Consider the following 15,686-nt stretch of genomic DNA (forward strand, 5'->3'; position numbering starts at 1 on the left):
TTGTGATTGCAATACCAGTTTTGGCCACAATCCTACATACTGTTCCTTTAACTCTTTCCCCGCCAGCGTTTTTTTTTAAAGTTGCCAGCCAGCGCCAGCATTTTTCATAATTTTTACAAAAGTTGAATGCCTTCCAGAAAATGTTCTTCTTTAAATAAATAAACAAATACGATCTCAGATGAAAGATTACACAAATCTTCTGTCTAATCCTCTGCTTTCAAAACCTTTTATCCTACCTTCATTAGTTCTCTTTTTATCACCTCTCAAATATGGGTAGGTTTATTCAAAAACACCAAATTTTGAGCAAAAAGCTGAGATAATTCCATTTTTGTCAGCTACCAGACTATGGTTGTGTGTATGTGTGATGATAAATAGCAGTTTGATCTTCTTGAATGGTTAGGAACTGGAGAAGGAACGCACAGACCTGCTCGAGGATGTGGCGGCCAATGAACGGAAGATGAAGGAGCTGGAAGATAATCTGCTCTTCAGGCTCACCAGCACACAGGGATCCCTGGTGGATGATGAGAGCCTCATCATAGTGCTGGGAAACACCAAACGCACCGCGGAGGAGGTCGCTCAGAAACTCCAGATCGCCGCAGAAACTGAGATCCAGATCAATGCGGCCCGTGAGGAATACAGGCCTGGTGAGATCTTTTCTTTGGTGGTCTAGGCATTTATGGTCTTCCTTGTACAACTGGTCTAGTTGAAAAGTTAACAGAAGTTCTGGTCTTTCCTGCTGTTAGTTTATTTCTGGTTCTTGTATAAAGTTAAACAATCACCATAACTTACTAATTTTTGTCTATTGTGACAAATTTTTTTGTATATAGTTGCGACAAGAGGCAGCATCTTGTACTTCCTGATAACAGAGATGAGCATGGTGAATGTGATGTATCAGACCTCACTCCGCCAGTTCCTGGGCTTGTTCGACCTGTCCTTGGCCAAGTAATATACACATTCACATTTCATAGCTCATTTACATCAAAAATGCCAGGAGGCATAACCGTTCATTGGTAGTACTCAATGATGAAATGAGTATCAAATTTATGATTTTGATGGCATGCATAATTTTTCTTTTCTCATGCTAAAAGGTCCACAAAGAGTCCAATTACAAGCAAGCGGATCGCCAACATCATCGAGCACATGACCTTCGAGGTGCACAAGTACGCAGCCAGAGGGCTGTACGAGGAACACAAGTTCCTATTCACCCTGCTGCTCACGCTCAAGATCGACATGCAGAGCAACAGAGTCAAACATGAGGAGTTCCTGACCCTCATTAAAGGTCAGAAACCAGCCGGTCTTCCTCACATCAGTCTGCATCAAACTCATTCTCACTTTCTTTCTCCTCCAGTCTGAGTCTTTTCTCCTTTATCTCCTCTGAGAGAAGTTTGTCTGCCAATATTCACAATATACACGGTATTTGATACAGTAATGAGCTGAAGGGCAGGAAGTGCTTTGGGGTATTTTTTATTTTTTAAATGGTAGGACAAGATTGGTGAAGCAACAAAATTCGATTAAAGGTTTGTTTGTGTACACGTACTGTACATGATGATTGTGTAGATTTTAAGGCAGACCCAAAGTTTTCCCTGAACTTTCAAAAATTAATCTTTATTGTGACTGGAGCATTGGTATATGTTTTAGGTCTAAATACTATATAATTTAATTCCCTCCCAAACAATTAATGAAAAACAATTAATTGCATTCAGTATTCAAGCATACTTATCGGCAAACATAATAGTATTTTTATTAGTGTTTTAGTCAGTGTATTGTTTCACTTATTAAAATATTATTTATGTGCACTCTGAGCAAAAATATTTTATTTTTTGTTTTAAAAACATACACTGTCAGAAGAAAAATCAAAAAATGGTCCCAAGCTGTTACTGGGGCACTACCCTTTAAAAGTCTTTGTCCACTCAAATTATTCTCATTGCTAAGCATGTTTCAACTTTAATGACACATCATGTTTTGGGGATTTTTTTAAATAAAGCTCAAAATGAGAATATTTTCTTTGCTTATATTTACAAAGGGGGCATTTTTTTTTGTCCACAACTGTACATTTGGTACCAATATGTATCTTGAGGTACTAATATGAGCTCTTTGGTACCGGTATAGGGTACTGCCCCATTGACAGCTAGGGACCATTTTTTACCATGTTTTTCTGACTGTGTGTAATTTTACTTAATTTTGATGATAAACTCTAAACCAAAATTTGTTACGCTACATTTCACATAACTTTAAAATCAACTTTAGACCTTTTCAAACATTTTTCTGTGCAGAGAAAGAAACAGGTGTTGTTTTAATTAAGAATTGTTAGTTTAATAAATGTTAAAAATAGCTTAAAATGATAATAAAAACTAAAGTATCGTTAACACCATATGGTACACTTACACAAAACAATAACATTGTCTGTATTAAATTAAACATAACAGTTCTCTATTCATCCTATGAGTTTATCCTTTATGAATGGGATCCTGACTAAGGTCTGTTGAAGCAGCAGGTTGAGGGAGGGTTGAGCAAGAGGGTCAGGCGTCTCTATCTTTTAGTGCATTAATAAATGAAACACAGAGGTGTTCTCATATCCTGTGACTTCAGCTGACAGTATGAATTATGTTTCATAAAGGGGATGCAGTAGAAGTGACATGTATATATGAGAGAATATATATGTGAACCTGGAAAACCAGTCATAAGTAGCATGGGTATATTGGTAGCATTAACCAACAATACATTGTATGGGTCAAAATTATGGATTTTTATGCAAAAAATCATTAGGATATTAAAGGGACACTCCACTTTAAAAAAAAAAAATATGCTCATTTTCCAGCTTCCCTAGAGTTAAACTTTCAATTTTTACCGTTTTGGAATCCATCCAACTGGCGCTAGAACTTTTAGCATAGCTTAGCATAATCCATTGAATCTGATTAGACCATTAGCATCATGCTCAAAAATAACCAAAGAGTTTCAATATTTTTCCTATTTAAAACTTAATCAATGACTTTGCTGCCGTAACATGGCTACAGCAGGCGCAATGATATTACGCATCGCCCGAAAATAGTTCCCTTGGTAAATTTCAATAGCAGGGGACTATTTTCGAGCACTGTGTTTTGCCACTTCCAAAATGGTACAAATCAAATGTTTAAAGGGGACATCTGATTTTTTCATGTTTAAGTGCTATAATTGGGTCCTTCTATTAACCTAGAAAATGTGAAAAAGATCAGTGCAGTAATTTAGTTTAGGTAAAAAAATAAGTCATTGAAATCTGGCTTCCCTTGTGATGTCAGAAGGGGATCTTATTATAATAATACCGCCCCTTAATCCAACCATGGCACTGACATTTAGTGCAGAGATCAGCTAATTTGCATTTTAAAGGACACACCCAAAAACTACTAATTTTTGCTCACACCTACAAATTGGCAGTTTTAAAGGAACAGTATCTAAGAAATTTATATCAATTAATCATAAAATGGCCTTGATATGTCACTAGACATATAGAAATCATTTTCATTTCAAATACTTATATCACTGACAACAGTGGTCTGGCCAGGATATTGTCATTTAAAAAGTGGAGTTGCAGCCCTCAACTGATGTTTATGTTGTCATTTTGTGTAGTGGCCACTAGTTAAGTGATTGCAGTACCAGTTTTAGCCACAAGTTTTGTTATTGCGATACCAGTTTTGGCCACAATCCTACATACTGTTCCTTTAACATGCTATTATAAATTATCTATATGATATTTAGAGCTACAACTTCACATATCTATTCTGTGGATACCAAAGAGTTATTTGATGTCTTAAAAAATTCTTGTGAAAGTCCCCTTTAAGTATAGGAGAGCTGGAAAATGAGCCTATTTTCAAAAAAAAGTGGAGTGTCCCTTTAAGTACAGATCATGTTCCATCAAGATATTTTGACAATTTCTTCCCTGATAGCAAGAAGCTCCGGTCTGGATCCGTTGCGGATTTATTCAAATTATTCATTTTATTGCTCAGAAAGGCCGGGCCACACTAAAAGATTTTTAAAGTACTATCAGGTTTTCGTGTGAGACCACAAACATGACAATAAAAAAATTGACGAACAGTTTTGTGTGGAGTGCAGTTATGTAATCATGACAGCACACCAACAGATTCCCTTCACAAACAACCCAAGTCTCGACTAAGAACACACAAAATCTCACAAAGTCTTTCTTTACCTAGGATAAGACATTACTGAGAACTCTAAAGGCCGCCACACTAGAAGATAATGTGGCCAAATCTGGGCCAAAAACGTTTAATCTTAAGATCTGCCTTAAGGAGAGAAATCTGTCTCAAATTCAGCCTGATTATTTTTTTAGTTTGCAACGGCCTTTTAGAGTTTTCAGTTGTCTTAGTATCAGCTCATTAAGATGTCTTTGCTTATAAGTTCTCAAAATTAAGATAAATGAGATAAAGAGCTACAAAAATCATTATGAAAGAGAGAGCTCAGAAAATCAGTTTCACATTGAAATCTTTAACGTTGGCACATTTTGAGATCTCTAGAGAAGACTTGTGAGATTACAGGATTCTTAGGAGAAAATCGTTGCAGACTAAAAGTAAAAGTCTCCATTTGGTGCCTATTCAGTGTCACAGATTGCTAAAAGAAAACATTTGTGATGTGAAATAGATTTGTAACATTTTCTTTGCTACAGTATGTTTCCAAATCGTCCATGCAATGCAGTCAAAAAGCAGTTAATTCTTTCCAGTGACAGAATTTCAGATTGACCTACATTACGATCATGACTGCTGGTACATTGCCATTTCAACCCAAAGGTACAGTATAATAGGAAAGAAAAGAACAGACTGAGTATTTGCCATTGGATTTCCTTGCAAATCTGTTTTTCTTGGTAATGTCCTTCCAAAAAATCACGTTTAATGGTATTTTGCAATTTGTGTCCTGTACGTGTTGTTCACGGGGCGTCCTTCACGAGACCGTGGACCGATGAACTACTATGTCATTATAATGCTGTTTCATGTGCTTTGGCTTCGTAAAAGCAACAGACCTGAAATTTAATCACGGAAAGATCAGGTAGCCCTGCGGTCAGACAAGTGGCCTATTACCCAGAAGGTCGATTTGATTCTCAGTGCAGGAACCACACGTCAGTTAAACCCATTCTGCTCTCTAATGCACTCCTGTGAGAGACACTTTTTCCAGTCGTTTTTTCATTCGGTTTTGCTAAGAAAGCTTTTCATGGTGACATATTTCATTGGCGGAAGGGAAGAGGTTCTAGTGCACATTTGCAACAACAAAAATAATAAAACTATAAGGAAATATAACAAGAAATCCCCAAATCCTGTACACTCTGTTGCATAATGCATAATTTTGATCTCATAATAAGAATTGCATCTGATCTGAAATCTTGATGTCCCTCAGGTGGAGCCTCTCTGGACCTGAAGGCCTGCCCACCCAAACCTGCAAAGTGGATCCTGGATATAACCTGGCTCAATCTGGTCGAACTGAGAAAGCTGTGGCAGTTCTCTGATATTCTGGATCAGGTGTGTGCTTAGATATTTACATACATGATGTCTTAAAGTGACGGGCGCATATAACACACGGGTGAGATATAGTGACACGCTGTATCCGTCACTTTGAGCTCTCGTCCCTCATTAAATCCTTCTCACTGATCCCGCTCAGCAGTTAACATGTCAATATTTGATTCATCTGGTCGACACACACACACCGGCACAAATACATTGGCGGATGATTGGCAGGCCGCGGCTGCCCCGGGGAACTTCATGCTCAACGCAGTGTGAAATGAGCTCGCTTTGGCAAACTTTAAATCAATTACTTGTGGCTGAAAGAAACTGGATTAAATGCCTTTTGTGTAATTAAGTATTTCTGGAGCACCGCAACGACAGGAGCACTGCAGATCCACAAACAAGATTTCATTACATGATATATGTCACAACACAGAAGAAGCCAAGTCATTTAAGGTGTACTTTTTTATGAATGAGTTTAGTTTATGGGATTTATTTGATTTATTAATTTGGTTTGCATTTAACAGGGTTGCATTTAATCTTTGAAAGTTTGTGAATGTGGGGGGGGGGGGAATTCAAGGCCCTGGGAAGTTTTTGAAAATATACATACATAGATACAGGTCATTAAAAGTGCTTGAATCTATTTTATGCAAGAAGTTTTCTGGAAAAAATCGATATTATTCCCTGTGTAGTGTAGGATAATATCATAAAAATGTTAGACTTTTTAAGCACACGTGCTAAAATGTTTGCTTTAAATGCTTATATCTTGCATGCGAATGTTTATTCATATCAAAATTCTTTTTGCATCGTTGTGTTTGACAAATGAAAACATCTCAGGTTACATATGTAACTGTTGTTCCCTGGAAAGGGAACGAGGCGCTGCGTCTCCCTTGCCATACTTCCTGCGTCCCTGTAACGCCGTCTTTGGCAATATTTCAGTTCCTGCCTTTGTGGTTAAGCTTCACCATTGGTTGAATTTGATTTACACATTTAGATGCACTTACCCTTTGAGGCGTCCCCAAAGTGTCACCGTGGTGACGCAGCGTGAGTTCCCTCGAAAGGGAACTGTAACAATGTATCTTAAAAGGTAACACGATGTAACCTTGCTCTCACTTGAAATGTGTCACCACATTTAGTCCCTGATTTAACAGTTTTACTAAAATAACACAGACAAAAGATGCTATGATTACGAAGAAATGTATACACAGAGTGATAATGAAGTGCTAACATACAGTATGTTCATTTCGATTTTATCTAACAATTGAGTTCTAATAGAAACAAAATTGGTCAGCATTTAGTTTTTTGCCTTGACAAAAAAGAAATATAACACAGGTACAGTCCACACAATCTTTTAATAACACGAGGTCATGAAAACAGCAAGCTCCTGTAAACTATATCATGTTGCACTGCAGAATATAAAAACTAACCAAGCAAATACCATATTCTCTTACTTTTGTGTGGACATTTGTGTGTGTTAACAGATTGGCCGTCATGAGAAACAGTGGAAGATCTGGTTTGATCGAGAGGCACCAGAAGAAGAGCCAATCCCAAACGCATATGATCAGGCTCTGGACTGCTTCAGACGGCTGCTCCTCATTAGATCTTGGTGTCCAGACAGAACCATCGCTCAGGTACATCACTTATGATGTCATGAAGTTTTTAATTGACAACAATAGTTTTCTTATCATATTCTTACACTACGAGAAGGCTGGTTGGATAAATTTACCGAAAACTGAGAAACACATCCCTTGAACTCAAAAGCAGGGTCCATCTTTTTGATTTAGATTTATACATCACCTGAATAAATAAGCATCCAATTGATGTATTGTTAGGATAGGACACTATTTGGCCAAAATACAGCTATTTCACCAGTTTGCATTAACTCGTAATTGATAGGATATCGATAGAGTACTCCCCCTCTTTAACTGGGATAATAAAAACTAGATGAGAGGGAGTTGATGAGGTGGAGGAGGGATGCTCACATGACGGAGGTGAGGGACTGCTATTTATAAGCACCTTTTCATGCTGATTGGTTGGATCACATGACCATGCTCCTCCCAAATAAATAAACTTCATTTAAAATTCTGGAATCTGAGTTTGCAAAAATTTAATAAATAAAAATAGAAAAAATCATCATCAAAGTTGTCCAAATTAACAAATTAATTATCATTAGCAACACATATTACATATTATAAATATCAAAAATATATTTATTGTTATAAGAAATTTGCAAAATATCTTCTATCTAGATAGATAGATAGATAGATAGATAGATAGATAGATAGATAGACAGAAATAATGATTGCATTATATATACACACAGACATTGTGAGAGACGTCTGAATAATTAATATAATTAATATATAGTAAAAGTACATTTAATGTGTGATAAGGGAGTATTTACCTTCTATTTACTATAGAAGGGTTTAAAAATGTGGCATGTGTCTGTAATGTGACTGCATTATCTTGGAGGATTTTGATGGTTGACAGATTTTGGAGGAAAAACTAGCTGTGGGCAGTGTTGCCAACTATTTTCAATGTAAAGTAACTAAAGCTTGCTTGGTAAGTCGCTAAATGTCGCTAGATTACGTCATTGCGTCATTAGCATAACAGTGACGTAATCGCGTCGTATTTGCATTCTTACTACAGTGCAAAAAATGACTTTCTTTTTTAGTATTTTTGTCTTGTTTTCAGTAGAAATATCTAAAAATTCTTAAATTAAGATTCGTTTTCTTGATGAGCAAAATTACCTAATAAAATAGTTTTTAGACCAAAAATATACAAATTATGTTAATTTGTGCTTAAAACAAGCAAAAATATGCCTTGGGGTGAGAAAAGTTTTGGAAATAAGTTTTCTTTTTTCTTAAATTCAAGCAAAAAATGTCCCACCCCATTGGTAGATTTTTTTGCTTGTTTTCCGCACAAATTCTCTTAATTTTTATATTTCTTATATTCAAGAAAATACATCTTGATTAAAGAATGTTTAGATATTTCTACTGAAAACAAGACAAAAATACTAAGTAAGAAAGTCATTTTTGCAGTATACATTGGCTGTTTCACGTTTCTCTTTCACTCTGATCTGTCACATATTTTAATACACCTGAAAGCCTAAACAAAATTTCTTCGTATATCTGCTACTTTTCTCATAAAACAAAACCAAATGTCCAAACAGTCCAGTTTCAAAACATATGAGGATACACTGATTAATGATGGGAAACATTGTTTTGTAGGTACAATTTACTATACATTTATTTTTGTATCGTAATAAATTTTTTCGAATTTAAATTTTGCATTTACATCCCGCCATAAATGTAAGCCATCGCGGAATCAGCCAGATCCGGTTTCCCGAATGCACGATTATGCCGTCTGGACGGGGAGAGATGAACAACATCTCCTATCCTGACTGCAGCTGGGACAGACTCTGCTTTGCTGGGCGAGGACTGTGAGTGCTTTGGGACGGGAGTGGAGCCCACGGAAGCAGCGGTGGCGGTTCGCTGAGAAGAGTGAAAGATGCATGCTTTCACGTCCAAGTCTCCAAAAGTCTCAAACAATGCAAGAAAAAGTCACTAGATTTGGCGCAAGTCACTTTTTAGAAAATAAGTTGCTGAAGGGGTCTGAAAAGTCACTAAGTCTAGCGACAAAGTCGCCAAGTTGGCAACACTGGCTGTGGGTTAATGTAGCAGTTTAAATCTTGAAATAATAGGAGGATACGTCTGTGAGTGTTTTAAGAAGACCATTGAAGAAGAAAATCATTGTTCCCGTGGCAAGAAAACATTGGTGTTATAGATCAGAGCCATAACCTTTAATAAATGGCCTGCAAGAATGGATTAGAGATCTTATGAGTGTAGTAACAAAATTAATTTATATAACAGCATAGCTGCATCTCTTAAATTTGCCCAGGTAAAACAAGTGCACGCAAACCCAGGATACTAAATGTCAATGTCAACCAGTTAGTATAGATACATGTACTGTAAATGGTGACATTTTCAAATGATAAAATTCCACAAAAATTAAATGTTCAATATTCCCTTCAAAAAAGTTTTATTTTGGTGTAAAATAATTTTATCTGAAATATGACAACATTTCTAATCCAAGATTTCTGAGATTCCCCTGATTTTTCTATGTGTGGTTCTTACTAAGCTGAACAGATGTTTCTGTTATATTTTGATTACAGCCCATGACTATCACGCTCTGTTTATGTGTGAAAAATATCTTGGCCATCTGGATTTCATCACCTTGTATGGCATCAAAGTAATTTCATGTTTTTTTCGTTGTGTAATTAAAAGGCACGAAAGTACATTACGAACTCAATGGGGGAGAGGTATGCAGAGGGAGTCATACTTGACCTAGAGAAGACCTGGGAGGAGTCAGACCCCCGTACCCCTCTCATTTGCTTCCTGTCCATGGGTTCTGACCCAACGGACTCCATTATCGCTCTGGGCAAGAGGCAAAGAATAGAGACCCGTTACGTGTCAATGGGACAGGGGCAAGAAGTTCATGCACGAAAGCTTCTGCAACAATCTATGGCTTATGTATGTTCATTCATCTATTACTATACATTTGATATATTTACAAAATAATATTGAAACAAAATTTGGCCTTATCTCAGCAAAGCTTTAAGCTTTAAAACATTCCCTCAAGCCAAATCTCTTTTTTTGTTTTGTTTTTATCTCCTCTGTGTTATCTCAGGGTGGCTGGGCTTTACTTCAGAACTGTCATTTGGGTCTTGATTTCATGGATGAGCTCATGGACACCATCACAGAGACAGACAGCGTTCACGGCACCTTCAGACTGTGGATGACCACTGAGGTCCACAGACAATTTCCTATAACGCTCCTGCAGATGTCAATCAAATTCACCAATGAGCCTCCACAGGGACTGAAAGCCGGACTTAAGAGGACTTATGGAGGTGAGCTTAGTCTCTGCTTACATTTGGTCTTTGTTCGGCTGTCAGTTTTCCACTTTGTGTCAAGCCCAGGCCGTCTTAGGACGTTTTTGTGGATTTTGCCTATTTCAAGTGAAAGATTACTGATAGATCTGAGACAATAATAAAACCTTTGACATTATGTATCTAAGCTGGAAGATTATTTTTACATGGCCTCATTCTTCCAAGTTGAATAAACCGATATCGCTTGATCGTATCTTGCAGGTATCAGTCAGGACCTTTTAGATGTGAGTAACATTGTCCAGTGGAAGCCAATGTTGTATGGCGTTGCATTCCTTCATTCTACTGTTCAAGAGAGAAGAAAGTATGGACCTTTGGGCTGGAACATCCCATATGAGTTTAACCAGGCAGATTTTAATGCAACCATACAGTTTGTCCAGAATCACCTGGATGATATGGATATCAAGAAGGTGAGAGAAACATTTGTGGTACTCGAGTCACAACTACAACCTTTGGTGTATTGGGATGATTGACTACTGCTTGTAAAATTGCTAGAATTGTTACATTTTATTTATGTTGAAATTTAAAAGTGATTATCTTCTCTTACCCTGTAAAACGGTAATACAGATAAACTAATTTCCCGACAGCCTTTTTTTTTAGTTGCCCGCCAGGATTTTTTGTGATTTTCACAAAAGTTTCACAAAATGCCTTCCTGGAAAATTTTCCTTTAAAAATGTATAAACATACAAATATATAAAATGAAAGAACAGACCCCCTGCTTTCAAACAAACAATAAACAAAACTGAGGAAAAAATTTTTTTTTATCCCTTTCTATATTTTTTCTCTGCATATAAATTCCTAATCGTGGGTGATTTTCTTAAAAAATATATTTTTTTTTAATGGAAAAGCCTAAAGAATTGCATTTTTGTGAAGGAATTTCGTTAGAGATCAAATTCAGAACAATTTAAAACATCCAAAACATTTAAAACTAGTTTAAAATTAGGAAAACTAATTTTTGCTCAAGTTATCCATCTAGTGGATAATCGCGGTATTACAGATTAACATAAAAACTCATCAGGAACATGTTTTTTCATTCAAATGTTTTCTCTTAATTGACGAGATAACTCGTCAATGGCGGGAAAAGAGTTAAATCTACAGTATTAGCAAGCCATTTGTAGGTTGACTTCCTGATAAATGTCAACGGTTTAGCCCTGTGATTTTGTCAAAATATTGCTCTGATTGGTTTAGCAACCCTGCAATATCTCAACCAATGGCATGAGTTTGACATGGAAGTGTGTTTGTTCAGGCCAATGGAAGCGGATGGAAAGTGTTCAAATAAATAATCCTTATCTGGGTTTCCATCCAAATTGAAGCAAATCTTTATACATTTCACTTATAAAACTAATGTGAATTAAGTGAGTTTTCATCCAGTTCTTCAAGCGGATAATCAACTAACCAGCAGTAAACAAAACAAAGCAATAACCTGAACCATTAATGTCAAGCCAGAGTCACAACAATACGTCTGTGGTCGATGATCCTGTACATTTCGTCAATAAACTTGAATTTTGTGTTTTCCCCTTCAAAACACTTCTGGACAGCTGCCATTTCTCTCCCCGTACCCATTGTTTTAAACTTTTGCAGTTCCTTCGTAAAACAGTCCAGCTGTACGAAGGAACCACCTACTTATACAACCCCAAATCAGAAAGGTTGGGACATTGTAGAAATTGTGAGTAAAAAAAGGAATGGAATAATATACTTATCTCATTAATTTATATTTTATTCACAATAGAATATAAATAACATATCAAATGTTGAAAGTGAGACATTTTGAAATGTCATGCCAAATATTGGCTTATTTTGGATTTCATGAGAGTTACACATTCCAAAAAAAAAGTTGGGACAGGTAAGAGGCCAGAAAATTCGACTCGACAGCTCAAATTATAAATCATTATTATAAACTTACCATTAAAAATTGGGGCAAGGTAAGGAGACCATTTTAAACACGGATTTTTTTGTACAGATTTAACTGATTTTAGTTAATTTTTAACTTAATTTTTTTACAGACTGCAGCTTTAATGTTAACTACATCAGAATTTATTCAGTATTTGCGTTTCCATCTCCAATTATTCGCATTAACTTTTTTGGACAAAAAAACCCCACCTCAAGTAAGCGTAAAAATATTTTTGCGAATTAGGGGACTTTTATTCAAAATTTGGTGTTTCCATAACTCGTTTCGGATGCAATACTTAAAAATGCACATAAAAGCAGAGGGATGGAAACATAGCTAGTATTGCAATTAAATTTGGTAATTCACTTTCAATCCTAAAAACAACCTAAAAGCAACCCAAAATTTACTATACAGCAAAAAACATTTCATTTTAAATTTAGAAAAATTCATTTTATGTCTTTTTAGGGCTGTATTATTCTATCTGGGACGTGTTTGATTTGTGCTGTCAACTTTGTGGTCTATGCAAAAAGTTTCCACATACAGACAACACCTGGTCTAGTATTCATTTAAATAAGAGTTTTTTTTTTTTTTCAGGGTGTGTCTTGGAACACAGTGCGCTACATGATCGGTGAGATCCAGTATGGAGGTCGAGTGACCGATGACTATGACAAGCGCCTCTTGAACACGTTTGCGAAGGTTTGGTTCCACGAGAACATGTTTAGCCCTGATTTCCACTTCTACAAGGGCTACAGCATTCCCAGATGCACTAATGTGGATCAGTACCTTCACTACATTCAGGTGAGATACAAAGAGCAACATTTGAGCTCAATCTGATTTTGCCAAGTGTTTGATGTCCTCATGGCAAAATATTGTGTTGACCCAAGGACAACATTTTTGGAAATAAAACCAAAACTAAACCCCAACCCTAACCATAATTGAACCCTAAAATTAGAGAGAAATGATAATAGTAAAAAACAATAGTTTAGAAGCAGCTAAGCTTAAACCTATTTCTGAAATGTAATTGGTTGATTGAAATGTTGTCCCAGGGGTCAACATAATGTTGCCCTGAGGACATCAACAACTGGACAAAATCAGGAGAACCCAACAGCTCGACTGCTGTGTCAGATGGGTCTCTTAAAAGTTAGTGCTCTGTATACTTTACAGGTTTTGGCCCACCTGATGGAGGTGAGAGATTGATGTGAGTCAATGTGTTGTCTACAGGTCCGTTGTAGAGTTGAATCTGTTCACACTTGCCTCAAAATCAGCCAACACTGAGCCAAAAACATTCAGGTTCAAACAAACTGCAGTGTAAACTAGGCCACTTGAATAGGCATAATGCATTGGGTTATTTACCATTAAAGTAGCCAGGGTGTATATATATATATATATTTGAAAATGCTGTAAATGTAAGTACAGAGGTATAGCTTCAGTGCATGTCCCTCTCATTCAAACTCTAAGCTGTGCCATGGCCAAACAGATATCAGACGACAGATATCAGAAATAGTTGCTTTATGGTAAAACACATAAGCACTACAAGTGAACTGACTAAAATGCACACCAACCCCATTACCCCCACTAATTTTTAGGTGATAATTACATATGGGGTTGTAATTGCGCAGTGGATAAGACACACGGCTTTGGTGTGAGAGACCCGGTTTCGAATCCACTGGTACACACCATTGTGTCCCTGAGCAAGACACTTAACCCCTAGTTGCTCCAGAGGCGTGCGACATCTGACATATATAGCAATTGTAAGTCGCTTTGGATAAAAGCGTCAGCTAAATGAATAAAAATATAAAATAAAAAATGATAGAGGTTTACAGTATGTTTGTTAAACATACTGCATGTTTAAAGAACATCGCACCAATTGCTTTACCAGTGGGCTGCATGAATTTTAGATAGTCATCGTTTTTTAAGTGATGCTCAACTATTTTACAAACGTTGTCCTTTAACAGTTTGGGTAAACATTACAGAACACAATTAATATTTATAACCCAAGCAGCACCTGGCACCATGTGTGCATGCTGACAGAAACAAAACTACCCAAATAGACTACCCAATAGATGTCAAGCCCAGGCCATCTTAGGAGGTTTTTGTAGATTCTGCCTATTTCAGATGATAGAATGCACAATTACTGATGGATATAAAACAACAATTAAACTATTGAAATTTTTAAAATCATTTGCATAAGAAAATTGCAGAAGTCAGATTAAGAAAATGCTGACTGACATTTCTGTGATGATATGTTTTTGGGCCCTATTTTAAGGATCTAAGCACATAGTCTAGAACCCACGGTGCAAGTGCACTTACGGCATGTCTGAATCCACTTTTGGTAGTTTAACTACAGGAAACATGGTCAGCGCATATGGCGCATGGTTTAAAAGGGTTGTACCTATTTTTTTTAATGAGTAATGGGTGTGTTTTGGGTGTAACGTACAATAAACCAATCAGAGTCCTATCTCCCATTCTCTTGAAAAGCCAGTTGCGCTAGCGCCATGCCGGATTCCCTATTTACATTGTTGTTTTAAAAAATTGCATTGTTTTTTATTTAAATGTGCATTGTGGGACTTTTAGAAGGATCTTTTGACAAAAATGCAACATAATATACATTCTGCCCTACAAAGGCAAAAGACCTTAAGAGTGTAGAACTGAGAAAAATGACTTTAAAGTTTAGACTTTTCAGTGACTTTAGTTGTCAGTTATTTTCTTGATTTTTATTTTCTCGAAAAAACAACAAAATTGATTCAAGATACTTATCCACATGATAAAGGAGGTCTTGAATGTCCCAAAAATATCAATCACTTATTTTTCGACCAAAAACGAAGTTACTGCCTTTTGCCTTTGTAGGGCAGCATAACTATCAGTGGTGCATGAACTGTATTGTTTTGATTACCTTAGAATGAGACGTTTTTTTATTACATACACTGCAGGTCCCCTTACATGGAAGTCGTCATGTTTCTTCATTAGCCCTAAACGGACAAGTGCATTTCGTTACATGTTTGTCACATGAGGTTGATTACAATTCGCAATCTCACTGCTAGATGCTGCTAAAAACCCACACTGGACCTTCAAAGAGCAACTACAGTATACTCTGATTGGCGATTTGACATTTTTGGTGTGTAAGTGTGTATTAGTACATGTTAACAATATGCAAAAGGTACAAACCCCAAAGTAAACGATGATGCGAATTATTTTCTTGGACTACAACAAACACATGGATTGTACACAACAGTTTACTTCCTGGGATTTGTGATGTAGACAAGACCGACATTAGCATAATTCCTCCTGCTTAGAACTCACAGCCTGTAAGTTAAAGGGGACATTCCACAAGATGTTTTTAAGATATTAAATAAATCTTTGATGTCCCCAGAGT

At 36.6% G+C, this 15,686-nt stretch overlaps 1 protein-coding gene across 1 annotated transcript in view; it reads left to right on the top strand.

The window, feature by feature from the left end:
* The window catches only part of dnah5 (dynein, axonemal, heavy chain 5), a 153,610-nt gene that overhangs the window by 119,727 nt on the left and 18,197 nt on the right, over positions 1–15,686 (top strand). The window contains exons 66-74 of the mRNA XM_065246255.2: positions 401–644; positions 828–942; positions 1,089–1,279; positions 5,377–5,498; positions 6,962–7,111; positions 9,767–10,012; positions 10,170–10,389; positions 10,630–10,835; positions 12,908–13,111. Of these exons, the coding sequence (XP_065102327.2) occupies positions 401–644; positions 828–942; positions 1,089–1,279; positions 5,377–5,498; positions 6,962–7,111; positions 9,767–10,012; positions 10,170–10,389; positions 10,630–10,835; positions 12,908–13,111 (1,698 nt within the window). The remainder of the gene's footprint in view (positions 1–400; positions 645–827; positions 943–1,088; positions 1,280–5,376; positions 5,499–6,961; positions 7,112–9,766; positions 10,013–10,169; positions 10,390–10,629; positions 10,836–12,907; positions 13,112–15,686) is intronic.

This window comes from Paramisgurnus dabryanus, chromosome 13, assembly GCF_030506205.2.
Source record: "Paramisgurnus dabryanus chromosome 13, PD_genome_1.1, whole genome shotgun sequence".
NCBI lineage: Eukaryota > Metazoa > Chordata > Actinopteri > Cypriniformes > Cobitidae > Paramisgurnus > Paramisgurnus dabryanus.